This window comes from Labrus bergylta, chromosome 9, assembly GCF_963930695.1.
Source record: "Labrus bergylta chromosome 9, fLabBer1.1, whole genome shotgun sequence".
NCBI classification, from domain to species: Eukaryota; Metazoa; Chordata; class Actinopteri; order Labriformes; family Labridae; genus Labrus; species Labrus bergylta.
Genome location: NC_089203.1, coordinates 20,541,708 through 20,558,338, shown reverse-complemented (window position 1 = coordinate 20,558,338; position 16,631 = coordinate 20,541,708). Strand labels below are relative to the sequence as shown.

Here is a 16,631-nt window from a genome sequence, read left to right as displayed (position 1 = left end):
ACAGTGAGTCAAGAACCTGCATATCTAGTGAGTGCAAAAGTGAAACACGTATAATTATGGATAATAAATATGTCATTAATAATTTGACACTCTAAATGATAGATATATATCAAGGCAACTTGACCAAACACCTTGAAAAAGAAACATTAAACATTTACAACACCAGGATCAGTAAGTCTAATATGGATTCATATGCACAGCCGCACATCCTCCACAGACGGTGGGTTTTCTGAGGTGAAGAGCAAGCAGACTTTCATTAAGTCGTCCTGTTTAAAGGAGAGGTACAGTCAAGGGGTGCTCAGAACCCAATGTATAGAGCTATGGTCGTATGTAGAAACAAAAAAAATATAAAACTGTGTTATTATGCATGCCCAAAAAATCTCACAAACCCCTTTTGCTCATTTTAGCTCAGTAAGGGTTCATTATATCAAGCTGCAGTTTGGCGTCTCTGCTTCTATTTATGATCTGAATCAAAACATTTCTTGACATGATTCTAAAAATACTCCCCACTTGTCTGTTTTTGCACACCGAGCTGTGTGCATCCACACACGCCAGTCTGTCTACATTAGCACTTACCTTGTTTCTTTGCCTCTTGTCCTCGTGTGTTTGTGATGTGCCGCAGCTGGAGATGTCGAAGCAGGACGACAGAGGCAGTGAGGAGAATCAAGCCAGTGTAAGTGGGGAAAAAAAAGAGATCTAACCCTGAATTCTCCTCTTCACATATTGTTTTGTGTCCTCATTTCTCCCGCTCCTCCTCTGACTCTCCTCTCTAAACTCTTCCTCTAACATGACAGATCATTGCAGGCCGATCCAATTCACTGCCATCACATTTCTCATTGAGTAAATCAGCACAGACACAACTAGGCTAAGAAATAAAGGAGTCATAAAGACACAATGACTCGCAAATGTGCGTCTGTCTCCACACCCACACACACTGACACACACTGTCAGGGTGTAATGGATAGATTAAAAACAGAAAAAGGCCAACAGGCATCCCACACCATAAGTGAAAAGAATACACACACACACACTGTTATGGAGGACCACAAACAGCAAACACTCCTCTGACAAATTTTCCATCACCTGTCAGAGATCTGAAACAAACAGTTTGATCATTTCTTCTCTCCCTCTATTTCTTCTTCCTACACTCGTCTCTGTTTTGTCCTTGTGTGTGTGAGTTATTCATTTTATGAGAACTAAAGCTGCTGGCTGAAAATCCTCCCTCGTCTCATTATCCTCAACCTTGTTCTCTCTTGGTATAATTTTTTTGCTGGAGAAACTTTCTGGTGTGTTCATTGGCATTCATCTTTTTCTTTATATCGTGTGTCATTTATGAACTTAAGTTTGGCTTGTTTACTTCTCATCAAAAGCAGCGGCTGGTAGCAGAAGCATGCAGGTTAACTGTGTGTGTGTTTGTGTGTGTTTGTGTGTGTTTGTGTGTGCAGGAAGCCACAGTCTCTGCAGTGGTGAGCTGCAGTCAGGAGAAAGAAGGTCCAACAGAGAAGACTCCATCGAGTCCTGTCCACTCTGAAAGAGAAGCTCTGCTAGTCGGTACGCTGACACAAATCTTTTATATTGCAAAAAAAATGCTCCCTAATAGGAGCACTAGCAGCTACAATTCAAACTGTTTGATATGGAGCTGTATTATTTCAGGTTATTGACTGCTGCGCTTACATATATTATTAGTCTAATGAAAACACCATTAAGTCGTTGATATACAACAAAACTGGATTCAATTATTCCAGCGTTTGGTTATTGTACGGTTACTGGTTTCTTAGGCTGCGGGAACTTTGCTTAATGGGTATTTAAAGAGACCATGATTATTAAAAATTCCCTGAACTGTTGAAAAGTGGTGTCAGCAGAGTCTCACAGCTCAGTTTTTGCCAGTCTAGCAGATTACTGATAGCAGGTGCGAATGCTGCAAAAACTCAAGCAAACATGCATGTGTGGTCTTTATGATTCAGCATGAAGCACAAAGGACATAAAACAGACACAGAGCTCATGTATGATTCACTGTAATCTCATCTGTAACTGTTTAGGATGAGCTACACAGTTTAAAGAACAAACTTTGGATTCCATCAGATGCAGAATTGATATTACAGTCACAACTTGTCATTGATATGAAGTGGTAAGACTCCAGGGGAAACAAAATAAGAAAAAGTTTTAAAAAGATAGTTTCTGGTAGCTACGTTTTTTAAAACATTTGCTGATGCTGCCTCTAAGTCTTACATACTAGGTCTCACAGTCACTTAAATCTGCATATTCACTGAGTGGGCGCATTGTCACAGCGAACGTCTGCACTTTCAGCTGGAGATGTTCATTGGCCCTTCAAGGCAAATACACACAGACGGCAAAACCACTCCAGTGGGCTGTTTTCTGAAAGTAAATCAACAGCATCAAATACTTGGTGTTGTAGCTCCATGCACCAGTAGACTTAGCCTCTGATTTGTTGCTGTTGGAGCAGCTCCAGGCGAGCATGTTGTTTATGTGCGAGTATCAACCAGCCTCATGCAGGCAGCAAAAAAAAAAAAAAGGTCTTTGAGTTTAAATTTCCCCATAAAAAATCTATTAATTCTGTTATTTCTGCTCTAGGGTTCGAGACTTTATGACTTATCAGCATGACATTGTTTCAACTGTTGATCTCTGGATGCTCTAAAGGTAGTTAGTGGGCAGAGGTGGAGGATTATCTCTCTCATGTCCCGGTGAGCTGATAGCAGATGGTTTGTTTGAGCTGAGCTTTGACGAGAGGCAACAACATCAAAAGCTGTCATTAAACACTTCCTCTAATCAGGAGCCACAATGGAGAGGGGAGGAGAGGGGAGGGGAGGGGAGGGGAGGAGAGGAGAGGAGAGGAGAGGAGAGGAGAGGAGAGGAGAGGAGAGGAGAGGAGAGGAGAGGAGGGGAATGTGACACATTTCTTCCTTAACTTTATCTTTGCATGACTGGTTTGTTCCTCCTCAGGGATCATCTCCACGTTCCTGCACGTCCATCCGTTTGGAGCCAGCATCGAGTACATCTGTTCCTACCTGCAGCGTTTGGACACAAAGGTAACAGACACAAACCTTCACTGTGGGAAAGATCAGCAGAGTCACCTTCAGTGTGAGTTTAGATTACATGCCGACACTGTGTCAGTCCCCCTACAGAGCCGACATATGGACTTTATGTATGCCAGATGCCCTGCTGTGAAGTTGAGCCAATGCTCCTCTCTGCTTCTACTGCTCTTTTAATTGAAATTGATGGTTTTGGAGGAAACAGCTATAGGAGAAGCTGAAGGGTTTAAAATGAATAGTTTGACATTCTGTAGTGTAAATAGATATTCTCATTTATCTCCCTGTCAAAATGTCAAAGTATCTTTATAAAGAACAACGAGCTAGATGAAGAGGATGAGATTAAGATATCTTTTACACGAGAGGCCTCACTGGGGATTTATTCTGCAAGATAACCATTTGTGTTTCTCACTGTGAGATTTGATTTGTCATCTGCAAAAACTCGACACAAAGTTGCTGCCAGAATTATCTTTCTGACAGTAGGAACTCTTTGAATATGCTCATCACCAGCCTGACTCATCCTCACACACAAAAAGAAAAGATAGTGACTGTATTCTTTCAGGCCTTTTTGGTTTGTTTTTTTGTCCAGTATGTGTTTGTGTACGTGAGCAAACGCCCACTCTTATGTATCCGTATGCGTATGAATGCATTGTGTATTGCTCCTACATTGAGTCTCCCGGCTGCACACATAAAGCAGCCCACACAGTTTTTTTTTTTTCAATAACACAGACTTGACTCCCCAATGACAAGAACTGATCCACTCTTCTTATCTACACGCTCCACACACAGCTCCATTGTGTGTAATGTCACACACGTCTTATCTCCATCACGGACCTTAATGCATCAGGACATCAACACAGAGCCTGAACAATGTAATTATAAATGTGAGACGCTGTTGACAACAGCATTTACAGTAGACTTAAAAAGTGTCAGCTCAGAATTTCAATCAACACGTGATCCTCAGCCCACGGATTGTGCCGTCACAATCTCGCTTAAAGTTTTACAGAATCCACGAATCTAGTTGATGTATATAAACAGTGGTCGCAATTTTATTACCAAAAAAAGTAAATGGCTTTCCTTTTTTTCAAAGCAACAAACGCTTCTTTCTTTTTGCTTTAAATAATGTTTTAAGAAATAGAAAATAATATTATGAAACAGTGATTCATGCCAACCCTCTAATTTAAACACAACATCTCAACCCAGATAGCTTTAGGTGAAAAACATGAATCAAACCCATGTACAGTACGTATACCTCCATGTTTTGAATTGATTGTCTTATTTGGAGTCTTGTTACTCATTTCATGCATCAACTCAACAAATTCTATGCAGTTGAAGCAAGCTCACAAGTGAATAATAAAAGAGAGAGTTTACATTCTCCACTTTTCTCAGAACGTTCTCTGTCATACATTTGACAGCCTCACATACAGAGATAATAATATAACAGGAGAGTTGTATTTCACTGCTTGTTTCATGCAGAACCTTTAAAACAACAGCAGTAGCTGGAGTTAAAGATCATTCGTTCAGTTGTCCTCAGTGTTGAAGATGGCATTGAAACTGTTGAGGAAATTACTAAGACTTGACTCCACGCAGTAAGACTCAGTTGACTCAGATGGCTTACGTTGATGAAAGTTTATACATAAGACTCAAGGAGACGTGATTCAACATCACACTTCCGTACTCGTGTCTTGCTCAATCACATCTGCCGAACTTTTCGAAAGGCATCGCATATATCCCAAAAGACATTATCATTATCAGGGTCGTTGTCACATTGACCCACCTAAACTAATCTGTGACGTCGATTACACTGGAGCAGCCGATAAGTCTACCAAACATCCTTGCAGATATCAGGAAAAACAGTTGACACTCTCTAAGCTGTACTTAATGTTCTAATAACAGCTGAACTCCGTCAGGTCTGACTGACATTAGAGAACAGTGAATAAACCTAATGACGTTTGTACATTATAATCTAACTAACTACAGAAATTCCACCACAGAAACATTCATCTGCAAGATCATCTGTTTTTTTCTAAAATTACTAAAGTTTTCTCAAACTGTCCGTGTAAAGTAATGAATAAGGTAAAGCGCTGTCACTACTGTTTCAAACTTTAGAGGCCTCTGAGATATAAATCAGTTCAGTGTTTCAGTGGGGATACTGTGAGTGTGTGTTAATAAAACATCAACTATAATATTGCTCTGTTGAATGTTTAAATGAAGGTCTTACTCAGGAGCTGATTAATGACAGCGCTTCACAGTCACAGTAAAAAGGTTACAAAATAACACACTTAGTTCTCAGGAGTTCTGCAGCTCACAAACTCCTAGGTGGGACTTGGGGGGCACCAGAAGGGCTCCCCATAGTATACCACACTGGGCTCAAATTGGTTTTGGTGTATTTGCAGTAACTGTACCATGTAAGGTTTAGATTCTGTACGATTAGCTTGTAGCCTGTGAAGGAGAAAAACACCCTGGGTAATGTGGTTGCTCCTCTTGGAAGAGTTCAGTGTCAGGGCTCTTCATTAACTGTTTTCTATATTTTCCCTGTGAGACCAGAATAAATCAAATTATTATAATGAAGCCTGGAGGAGATAAAAGCATCAAGATCTCTGAATAAAACACCTGATTCTTAGCAATGAGTGGGAAGCTGCTTGCTGTACTCCAGTGGCAGCTCGAGTATAATATGACAGTTCTGAATCTAAAAGATCAATCAGGACATTTGATATGTAATCCAAAGAAGCATTTAGATCATTAACAGCACTGCGGGCATGAATAGGAGTTACAATGATTGTGATTGCAGTGTAGATTGAGTTGTGATTACTAAACGTGTCAAAATTATGAGACCCAGTGTAACACCTTGTGCAACAACAAATAGTATAACAACAGATAGTGGGCTCCAGCAGCCACAACAGAGGTCTTGTTTCATTTACTCAGTGCTAAATATAAAATGAGAGCCCCTGTAGCACAACTGGTAGACCCCATGTCCCATATATCAGGCCTCATTGCAGCCATCTCGATTCAATTACAGCCTACTGTATGCTCTCTGTGGCAAGCCATTCCCTCTGTCACTCCCCCGTGCCTTTATTTTTATTTTCTCATTACTGAGACAGGAATGTGGACAAACACTGTGGACAAGAACGTTTTCTGTATTTTTTTTATTTTCATTTTGCATTCAATCACAATAAATGAGAGTTTTCTTTTAATCATAGATACAGCTGCTTTCTGAAGAAGTATCCCTAATTATTGTGGGTGTCATGTACACTGGGTGTATCTCTGTTAGAACATGAATACGTTCCCTTGATTTCTTGTCTAACCCTGGTCTGGTATGTGTGTCTCTTCAGATAAACACCAGTGAGGTGGAGGCTCTTCTCTCTCGGCTGCCTTGCACCTTCATACAGGAGCTGAGTGGAGTCGGAGCCAGTCTGGAGAAAAGATGGAAATTCTGCGGCTTTCAGGGCATCAAGAGCACATAGAGTCTGCTGGCTACACTTCCAAGATGTGGAGGAGAAGACAGGAAGACGAGGCTCAACATAAGGAACACTGTGGAGATGTGAAGGACAGAGTATAAAGCCCACAAATATCAGAGACTGTGGACTCTACCTGACTGTTCAAGGACACAGAAGACTGAGCAGAGAGGATGTTACATGAGCATTTTCAGGGACTCTGAGCAGGTGGCAGAGACTGAAAGACGCAGCATTCCCGTGGTTACTGGAATAATGTCACACAATCATGAAGACAGAGGCTTCTTGAGCATGGACTCTCACTGAGCTTCTCAATGCCTGCAAAATATTTCTTGACCTAAAGACTTAAAGAGTCACAGAAGTGCACCGACTCCTTCAGCCACTGGATTATAATGTTGTACTTTTCAAGCCTACAGTCGGCTCTGTATGGTGTCAGTGTGAGCCAGGACCACAAGGCTAACTGAAGGAGGCTAATCAGGGTTTAACTGAACACTTAAAACTCTTCGGCAAACTCTCTTCTCTGTTTTGCTGTCTGGTTTGTAACATAGATCAAAAATGGATATATTTCTTCATTTTCTGTAAAGGCTGTTAACAGTTGCATAGAATCATTTCTTGTAATACACTGTAAAATCTTGGTTAATATTTTTGATGATAAAAAGAGTTTTAGAATATAGAAATGTTTGTGTTGATTTTAATATACCTGATACTACGATACAACTTATCGTATATTATAAGACGACGCTTCAGGCAGTCATTTCAGACCTTACATAAGTGTCAGTGTCTTTCCAGAGCCGGTTAAGCCTGGCTCTGAGCCTGGCTGAGGGCCTGCAGCATCACACTTAACTTTGAAACACACCTAAGGGATCATGTTAATGATGTTTAATTGGGGAGGCAGCCTGTGTGTGTGTGTGTGTGTGTGTGTGTGTGTGTGTGTGTGTGTGTGTGTGTTTGTGTGTGTTTGTGTGCTACTTGCCTGGATCCATATATTAAGCGGTTACACAACACTCTACAGAGGGGAGTTTTCTCCTCCATCTTCCCCAGATAGAGAGCTGTAGCCGCCAGGACCGAAGGTTCCTCCCAGAAGCCCAGTCAAGCATCCTTAATGTGCCTCAACTGGGCTATTTGGCTGTGAGCTTCTCAGAAACCAAGGTTTATTATTACACATGATTTGCTCTCATCGGTCTCCTACAGGCACTGCATTTGAAAAATTAGCGTTCCTGCACTTGTCAGCGTACCGTTCTTTGTACCTTAATTAATAATGGAGAATGAGAATGTTCTGCCTACAAGCTCCTACCAGGCTTTACTTCCTCTTACACGTATCCATTATTAAAAGCATCGGTTCGAATAGGAAATGGTTTCATGGGTAAAATGTCAAATCAATGTCGCGGGAGTGGGCTTGTTTGCATGTTATGTTACATACAGTGTGTAACTTCCAGCCCACGGAGGTTGTTGGCTTCTGTCAAGCATGAATAGGAAAGAGTAAATGCTGGTGCATTATTTTTTCATATGTAGTCACAGCAGAGCCTAAGAGCAAAGATCAGGTCTGCATCTGTCTTCTGAGGTAGTATTTTCCCCCCATTTGTCGTACAAAGATGATGTTACAAAGAGAGGAAGAACTGCACAGCTGTACTTTTCAGCTTCTCCCTGCTTGATGGTGCACATGGGATTGTGAGGCTGTTCAGAGTCATGCATCGCTGCATTTCCTCTCCACACTGTAAAACTTGATCTCAGCAGAACATCCCTGATGAAAAACTCAAGCCTCCCCTCTCTCTCTCTCTCTCTCTCGCTCGATCGCTAGTTTTCCCTCCCGCTCTCCCTGACATAAACAAAACACTAATACGTTGCATTCTTCTCCTTCAGACACAACTTTCTGTCTCGGGTTTCCTCGCCACTGCTGTTACAAGGTGATTGACCGGAGGCGCTCACTATTCATCTCGTTCACAGCTGTTTGTGTGTCAATGAGCGTGCTTGTGATTGTGCATCAGTTTCTCGGGCATCTCACGAGGCGGTAAACACAGACTGATTCAATCCAGCAGCAGTCCCCCTGTGAATGCCGGTCTCCATTCGCTGTTGTCCTCTTGATGCTGCGACAGCAAAGGAGCCTGCTCATTAAGCCAGTTCAAGGTGTATGCCGGTAAAAGCTATTCAAAGGTGTGTTTTACCTCGCAGGCACTGACCCCCCACCTTAGGAACACTTCTACATTTGAGAAGATGTTTGAACATGTCCTCGGGCATCTTTTGATGTTAAGCTCCAGCAATTACATAGCCTGAATTATTAACTTTTAAAGGTGTTATTGTAATTCTTGTTGGATATTTTGTCCTTAAATCCATTCATATACACTCCTATCACGTTTACGAGACGTCGGTAATTGGACACTAGGAGATAACCGGGTTCTTCTGGGTGATATCATGATGTCCAAGACCCCCTTAATTACCTTTTCCTCTAATATTGCTTCCTGAAGGCCTCCTCATCTGCTTCATTATGATTATGGTCTCCCCTGAGCAGGCAGATGAGAGGAGGCTGGCTGTGTGTGCAGCTATGTGGCTGAGAAGAAGATAACCAGTTTGCAGGTGTGGAGTTTGGCCATTCAGAGCATGTAAATCACCAAATATCTTCAGATCTTAAGCACATGAAGATGAAAATGCCCATTGAAATGAACAGGTGAGTCAACAGCTCCTCCTGTTGAGCATAACCGCAGCTACACCTCACACTTTTTACTTCTTTTTTTCTCCACAGCCTGCTCTGGGGGTGATTTGCATTGACAGCGGGTGTACAGCCACAGCGCTGGGGGACATGTTTGTGAAGGTTTCTTTCTTAGTAAAAGCTCCACGGTCCTCATTAATTTACGTCTGCATAAAAGCTCCTTAAATTAACTCTTATTTCCAGCGAGCCAGGGCTGCAGCACCGAGATGCAGCACCACTCCAGAAACACTCGCCTGCAGGCATTTGGAAAGACATCTTAGCAACTAAAAACTATGGAGATATTAAAGGTAGGATTATTAGTTTGGCAGGTAGCAAATCATGTTTCGAACAATGTGTTTTGTTTACTGCGTCTCGGTATGCCCTGAGAATTGCACACACTTTTAGCCTGAATGAATGGCAAGTGCTGGAATAATTGCTTTACACTGCTCTCCGGGGTGTCTGAGCGCAGGATATTAAGCTGCGGGGCTCATTGGAGTATGACACACAATGCATCTCACTGTTTCTACCAAATCTTTCTGCCTCCGTCTCTCTCTCTCTCTCTCTCTCTCTCTCTCTCTCTCTCTCTCTCTCTCTCTCTCTCTCTCTCTGTGTCCTTCCGCTCTCCTCTACATTGAACATCAGACAAGTTGGAAAGCACAGCAGTGGATGCCTGTAAGGTATTTGCACCTGCGGATTCTCTGCCACATCAAATACCCAAAACCAACAGATGAGAAACAGGTTACAGGGCAGATACATCGTGTGCCGTGCAAGACATCTTCAAAATATCTGTTTAATACTCCTCTGTGGTGAGAAAATGTCCATGTCAAAGGTCAGCCCGCCTTAAGGTCCAGCAGTGATATTTCAGGCCCATTAGTTGGTGGAACCAGTGGGCCTGATCACTGTGTTTGAACTGAAATGCCAGGTTAGACTGAAACTCTCTCCTAATGAGCGATAGCCACTCTTCATGCTCTTATGAATCGAGTGACCTTTACCAAAGAAGAATTGCTCTTCACCGACAGCAATTACCTCCTCCTCGGAGGAAAACTTGAAGAAAGTTTATTTTTAGATGTAGTGATAAGTGGTTTTGGTTCACACTTTCTATAGAAAGAAAAAGTTCTGTGTTTGGACATGGATTTGAAACATTTATGTCTGGCAGGCAATGTAATCAATTTGTGGTCACTGACTTGTAAGCACTGTCCACAATTGCCCACTGCAATTAAAAAGTGAAGTTATAATGATATGGGAAAATGACAGTAGACAAACATTCCTTCTCTCTCAGTGTAATGTTAGGTTGTCTAAACCAGTGGTTCCCAAAGTGGGGGTCACGGGCTGAAAGGTTTGGGAACCCCTGTTCTAAACTACGGATATGTTGTGCTTCTTTGTTACCGTTTGTTTAGTATCTGTAAGGGCATAAGAGAAAGTTTTCACAGGTTTGATTTTCTAATGTTTCAATGAACAATATTTATGTCCACACAAAAAAGAGTCAAAATGAGAAGCTGATGTAGAAATAGAAGCCCTGGCGACTCCGGCGACTTGGGATCCGATGACGACTCTTCCTGGATGGACGGATGACACATGAGGCCGAATATGAGATGAGCTCACCGGACCTGGACCCTGAGTCACTATCAATCTGAATCTGATGATCAGCTGGAGGGGAGAGGGGAGACAGGTGAGGTGCATCGAAGCAGCTCCAAAATGCTAGGAGAGAGAAGCACAGAGAGAAGGTGTTTTCATTTTTGACAGCTACAGCAGGCATAGTTGACGATGTGCTGCAGATCACATGCCAAATCAAAACAGGACTGCTCCGAATAGTTCTTACAATTTACCTTTCTAATCTTTGACTGCTGTTTAAACTGTATTCAGTGGAACTGTTATGTACAAAGCTTTCAATATATGAGTTCAATACACAAGAGTGCGTTCAAAAGATCTTCATCTCACTGGGCTGAAGAAAACATTTCAAAGGCAGCCTCAAGTTTTTTGACTAGAAGCAGAGAAGTTGAAGATGATTAAACTGAATGTCCACTCCGAGTAAAATAAACTTTAGAACTGTTTATACGTGAATAAAATATAAAATATTCTACTACTAACACAACTTTAATAATCTTTTGACAGTTTTACTTAATGTTGCCTAACAGATTAATATAATATAATACATGTATTACTGCAGACTAAGATTTAAATGGGTCTCTTTTAATGAAACATAATTATGAAGATTTCATCTAAAATGGTTTATTGAATATTTTCTCCACCTCACCCTAAAATACAATCAGGTCGAACTGAACCAACCGCTCTACAGTCATCCATTCGTTTAAAACCTGCCTGCCCTCTTCGTATGATATTCACCGTGTTAAACGTCTCAGTTTTTGTTTATCATGCTAACATTTTAACAGTTACCACCAAAGCACCACACCTGAGACACGTGGGAGTCAGTTTCACTGTAATCGTTTCATATGTAAAAGATGTCTGGACAAAAGTGTGAGCCGATCCTCAGGTGTACTGTTTAGTAACCAGCAAAGTGTTTGAATGCTCAGGCTGAACTTTGAATTTCTAACTCGATATGTGAGAATACTGAAGTTAGCATGGCGCTCAAACTCAAAGCACAGCCATTATTTTATTTTCAGTAATTAAATATATATATATATTCTTATCCCCGAGCAGCTTGGTTCTTTTCCTGTGTAACAATGTAACGAGAATACATCTTGTTATTCTCATGTTTAAGGTTGTGCTCCCTCAAGATTCCTTTTGGGCCCGGGGATCTGATGTCATGGACTTCTCCTGACACCTTTAGAGAAACTAAAAAAAAAGAAGACAGCCTTAAAAACCTGCATCACAACAAATATGTTACAAACTAGCAAAGCAGGCTCTATTACTTCATTCAGGAACAATATTGAAATAAATTCCCTTTCTGCTGTGACATAAGTGATTATTTCCCAAGGGTATTTATCAGTTATTAATCATGACTTCTTTGCTACATACAGAAAATACAGTCGTTTCCAGATAATATTAAGAGGCTGCAGTCTCCCTGGAAGAACAACAAAGTTGAATCGGTCAGAGTCATTCAAACGGCATCTGTCTGCCGTTAATGTCTTTTGATTTCTTGCTGCACAGTTTGATCAGGATCCCAGGGACACATTCTGTCAGCTCCACAGTGACAGGCCCAAAGCTTTCACTCAATGCATGACTGACCTCTTATTAAACCTGATTGATTGTCAACTCGTGAGCTCTGGTCCCCGATCTGCTGTCAGGGATTTTGTAGTTCGTCCAGTCAAGCTGCAGAATTTCAGACAGAAAGTCTAAAGATAACAAAACCACTGAAACAAGCTGTGTACACTACTCATCCATTTTTTATGAGGCAGGAAGTTGAGTGTGAAGAAGGGACATTTTTAGTTTTCCAGATAAGGTGTGACTGTGATATCATAACTTTACTCATCCAAAAGAATGATGAGTCGATTGAAAATAAATCAGTGTTTTTACTTACTCTTAAATATGAATATTTTGTTTTTTTTTCTTTGTGACAGAAAATGTAATATCTTTGAGTGAGCAAAACAAGCTACTTCAATGGGTCATCAAAGGCTTATAATCATTCTTTACTCATTTCCAACATTTTATGGACAAAAAAAAAGGACCGTATAAAACGCATTGTTAAAGTGTCTTTACTAATTTAAAAAAAAGACCTGAGTTACAGTATATAATTTTGGATCAAGCCTCTAGTGGACACACAATGAACTGCAATTCTATTTTTTTTCTTTCAGCTTTCAACATCAGAGGTTGCTGCTTGTTCTGTGCCTGTCTTGTTCTCAATGCATTCGACAGTAGATTACAACTCTTACCAAACTCATTCACTGATGACATATGTGGAAGAGAGCAAAAACAGGAAGGGATAAGAATGCAGAAGTAATGTTTTTGGCAGCAGTGAACACAAAAGAGTTTAACACGAGAGCCTCAGTCAGTTTATTGAAGTCTCCCTCATCACCTTCATTTCAGATGATGAGTTCAAGTTTCAGATCCACGAGCTCCTGCATGATTAATTTAAGTGTCTCCCTGTGAGAGACCTGATTTATGCACACCCTTAGCCCAAAACATGTGCCCCCGTCTCTTCAGCTGCATTATGTAAACAAAAGGAAACCTGAATTCTAATAAATGCCAAGTTATTAAAATGTGCAATGCTACTGACTGATTTATGAATATTAATGGGATTTAACAACTCTCCACACAGAAACAAACAAGCTCTGCTCTGCATTTATCGAGCGGAACATTTAGGTGTCATCAAGGGAGAACGGATTTGCACAGAACAGATATACTCTGAAAAACAGACACTGAAACTTGCATACTTTTTGCCAACATTAATCCACAATATCTAGACGATGCAAAGAAAGCCATAAAACATGAAGAAGTCTCAACATGCCGTAAGTGTTGTGTCCATAGGTCCTGTTTGTGCATGTGTTTAATTTGGGCCAATGTGTGTGAGAAGCATGTCTCTCAGAGTGTAACACCAGAATCTCCCCTTGAGATAAATAATGTACTTAAAATAAATCAATAAAAAGTAGAAATGAATACCATACAGTAAAGTTTGCAACATGGTAAAAGTCTGCAGAATAAAGTGTGTAAGGACTTTACAAAACTGGACAAGACAGGGGCGCTGGTGATGTAATTATACATTTGTAACCACTTTTTTCTTATCACCAACAATTCACACAAAATCTACAGTCTCAAAAAGGATTTTGTATTGTGAAGAAGCAAAGAAAATGTAGATTTAGCTTTTAATCACTGGTGAGAACTTCAAGGTGAAGAAAAGGGAACAGCTTAGCATTGTCATTATATATGTTATTACTCTCACTGCCAGTAGAAGGAGACAAAAGCTCCGATCTGCATGTTTAAAAAAGATCAGGATTGACTTCGCCGTTTTTTAACTTTGGGCCAAAATTTGAAATGTTTGAAATGATAAATCTGAAATATATTTGAGACATAGACTTGGCATGGTAATCCCCATAATTCTAAACCTTAATCACATTTATTTGTTCTTGATATTACATGTGGTCCTTTTCCCTTCCTTTGATTTCTTGAGCTTATCATTTATTGATGGCCCTCTTTGCACAGCTCTCTCCACTACATTTGAAGTCATCAAATACTGATGGAAAAGGAAACGTTGGTGATCATTCTCCGCTCTGGAATCAACTCTGGCTCGGCACTTATCATGAATGTCCCAGGAGGTTGATAGCGAAGTCCAGATTCAGGGCATCGATTGCAGGAGTTCAGCAAATTTCCCAGCTCAGTAAAGTGAAACCCTGTCGATGATTTTCTTCACCATTTGGTGTATTGCTATTTCTGTCTGTCAGCGGTGCAGAGAGGGCTGCTGGGGAGATTTCAAATGTGAGAGCACAGATGCTGCAGAGAAAGTATAGAGGCAGGGTGTAAAAACTGTGGAAGCTCTCGTTAAATTTGCTGACAGCAACAGTAACTCTGCAGGAACTGCTGGATAAAACTTAATTAGTCTTGTGTCTATTATCAAATGATGGAATAATGCTTCACCCAGCAGCGTGTATTATCATATTATAAGAGTATTCCTTAATGATGCATCTTTGAAATAATATTTTTGTTTCATTGCATTTGGGCTGAAGCAGAGATAGAAACTCTGCATAGCAAACAGGCTTTCAAGTTGTAAAACACAATATCCAAGGAGGAATTATAACACAAAATGAATAAACTGAATCATGAACCTGTCACGATTGGAAAACAAGGAGGTGTGGACCCAAGTGCAGAATTAACTAAACTATTTATTTTAACAAAAACTTACTTCAAAAGTTTAACAAAAAACACAGAGATCAAATACAAGGAGCCACAGAGGCGCACGAGCAAAACTGACATAACAACACCCTAAAACAATGAACTGACACAGAAGGGATGAAACACAGAGACTAAATAGACGTAGGGTAATCAGACACAGGTGAGACTAACAAGACACAGGTGAGGACAATTAGGGCAATCACACTGGGAAACACACAGAGGAAGGAATGAACACAAGACAAGAAACACTGAGGACAACTACAAAATAAATACATGAAACACTGAAGACACACAGAACTCAAGAATGAAACAAAACACACTAGAACATGAAGAAACACTAAACACTGAAAAACAAAACTAAAAAAAGACCAAATCATGACAGAACCTCCTCAAACGTATTTCTCAGACATGATGTTAAATGCAGGAAATCTGAAACCGAAAGCCGTATCTGTGTCAGTGTGCACCGCCAGGGGAACTGCTGAAGCACGTCACTAAACGGGCTGTGGAAAGACTGTGTGAGGGCAAAAGCAAAAACCATTGCTGTTCTTTCAGACAGTAAACCATGCCAAACATGCATTAAAATGCATTTAAACAGCCGAAGTGTAGTTCCAAAAATAGATCAGATTCACTCTTTGTTATCAGAATCAAACTTGGACTATCTTTGCCTGACATGGCTGCATAGCAATATACCAACTAACATGATATGCATGCTATAGAAATGACAGACACTTGGGTAGGGGTGGGGGAGTACTGCTTTTTATTAAAGATAGGTTTAAATGCAAACAAATACAATTAGAAACTCATCTTGAATGTTTAGCTCTTAATGTTATTCTTTCACCTCAAATGAATTTTAATATAATTGTTCTGTATATCCCACCTTTTACAATGAACTTCAAGATGTATTGAAGAGGTTAGATACTTGCAAAGAAACAATTCTCTATGGTGACTTCAACATTAACTGGTTAGACAAAGACAGCAAAAACAAATTAAAAGTCATTATGTCAAAGTTGAACCTTAAGTAAGTAATTAAGGGGCCTACAAGAATCACTAGCAACACTAGAACTCTGATTGATATGGTGTTTACCAACAAAACTGATCAGATAACAAAAACGTATAATTTAATAACTGGTCTGTCTGACCATAATATGACGCTCACCGTCAGGAAATTGACAAAAAGTCGTCTTCAATATTATGGTCACAGTAATCCTGACCCGGTAAAGATGGTCATTCCTAAATCCAAAACTGCACAATCTGAAAATGACTTTAGGAATATTAGTTGGGATCAAATATCAGAAATGGATAATCTGGATGCATACTGTGACTCCATGACTACAGCTCTAATGACACTATATTTAAAATACTCCAAAGAAAAAAGAAAAGAAAAAGAAGAGAGAAGGTAACTCCACCATGGTTAAATAATGACATATGTAAACTCTTGAAAAAACGAGATCTTGCTTTAAAAACATCACTATCTTTTAAACTTACCACCGACCATCTTCTTTACAAGAGTCTAAGAAACAAAGTAGTCCTGGAGTTACGCAAAGCAAAATCTTCATATTACACACAACTTATAGGAAATGCCAAAGGCAATAGCAAATCCCTTTTGGAAGCACTTAAACAACTTAACCAATAAATCACATGGCCAAAAAGGAACCAAAGAACTAC

The 16,631-nt window shown here is 40.3% G+C and overlaps 1 protein-coding gene across 2 annotated transcripts in view; it reads left to right on the top strand.

The window, feature by feature from the left end:
- Positions 1-7,339, top strand: part of enox2 (ecto-NOX disulfide-thiol exchanger 2) — a 123,310-nt gene extending 115,971 nt beyond the window's left edge. Inside the window, exons 14-17 of one of the 2 annotated variants that reach the window (XM_029278574.2) lie at positions 623-673; positions 1,446-1,551; positions 2,962-3,047; positions 6,380-7,339. In XM_029278574.2, the coding sequence (XP_029134407.2) occupies positions 623-673; positions 1,446-1,551; positions 2,962-3,047; positions 6,380-6,511 (375 nt within the window). In that variant the 3' untranslated portion in view covers positions 6,512-7,339. The remainder of the gene's footprint in view (positions 1-622; positions 674-1,445; positions 1,552-2,961; positions 3,048-6,379) is intronic. The other variant, XM_065958716.1, reaches the window with a different exon arrangement.
- The last annotated feature ends 9,292 nt before the right edge of the window (positions 7,340-16,631 follow it).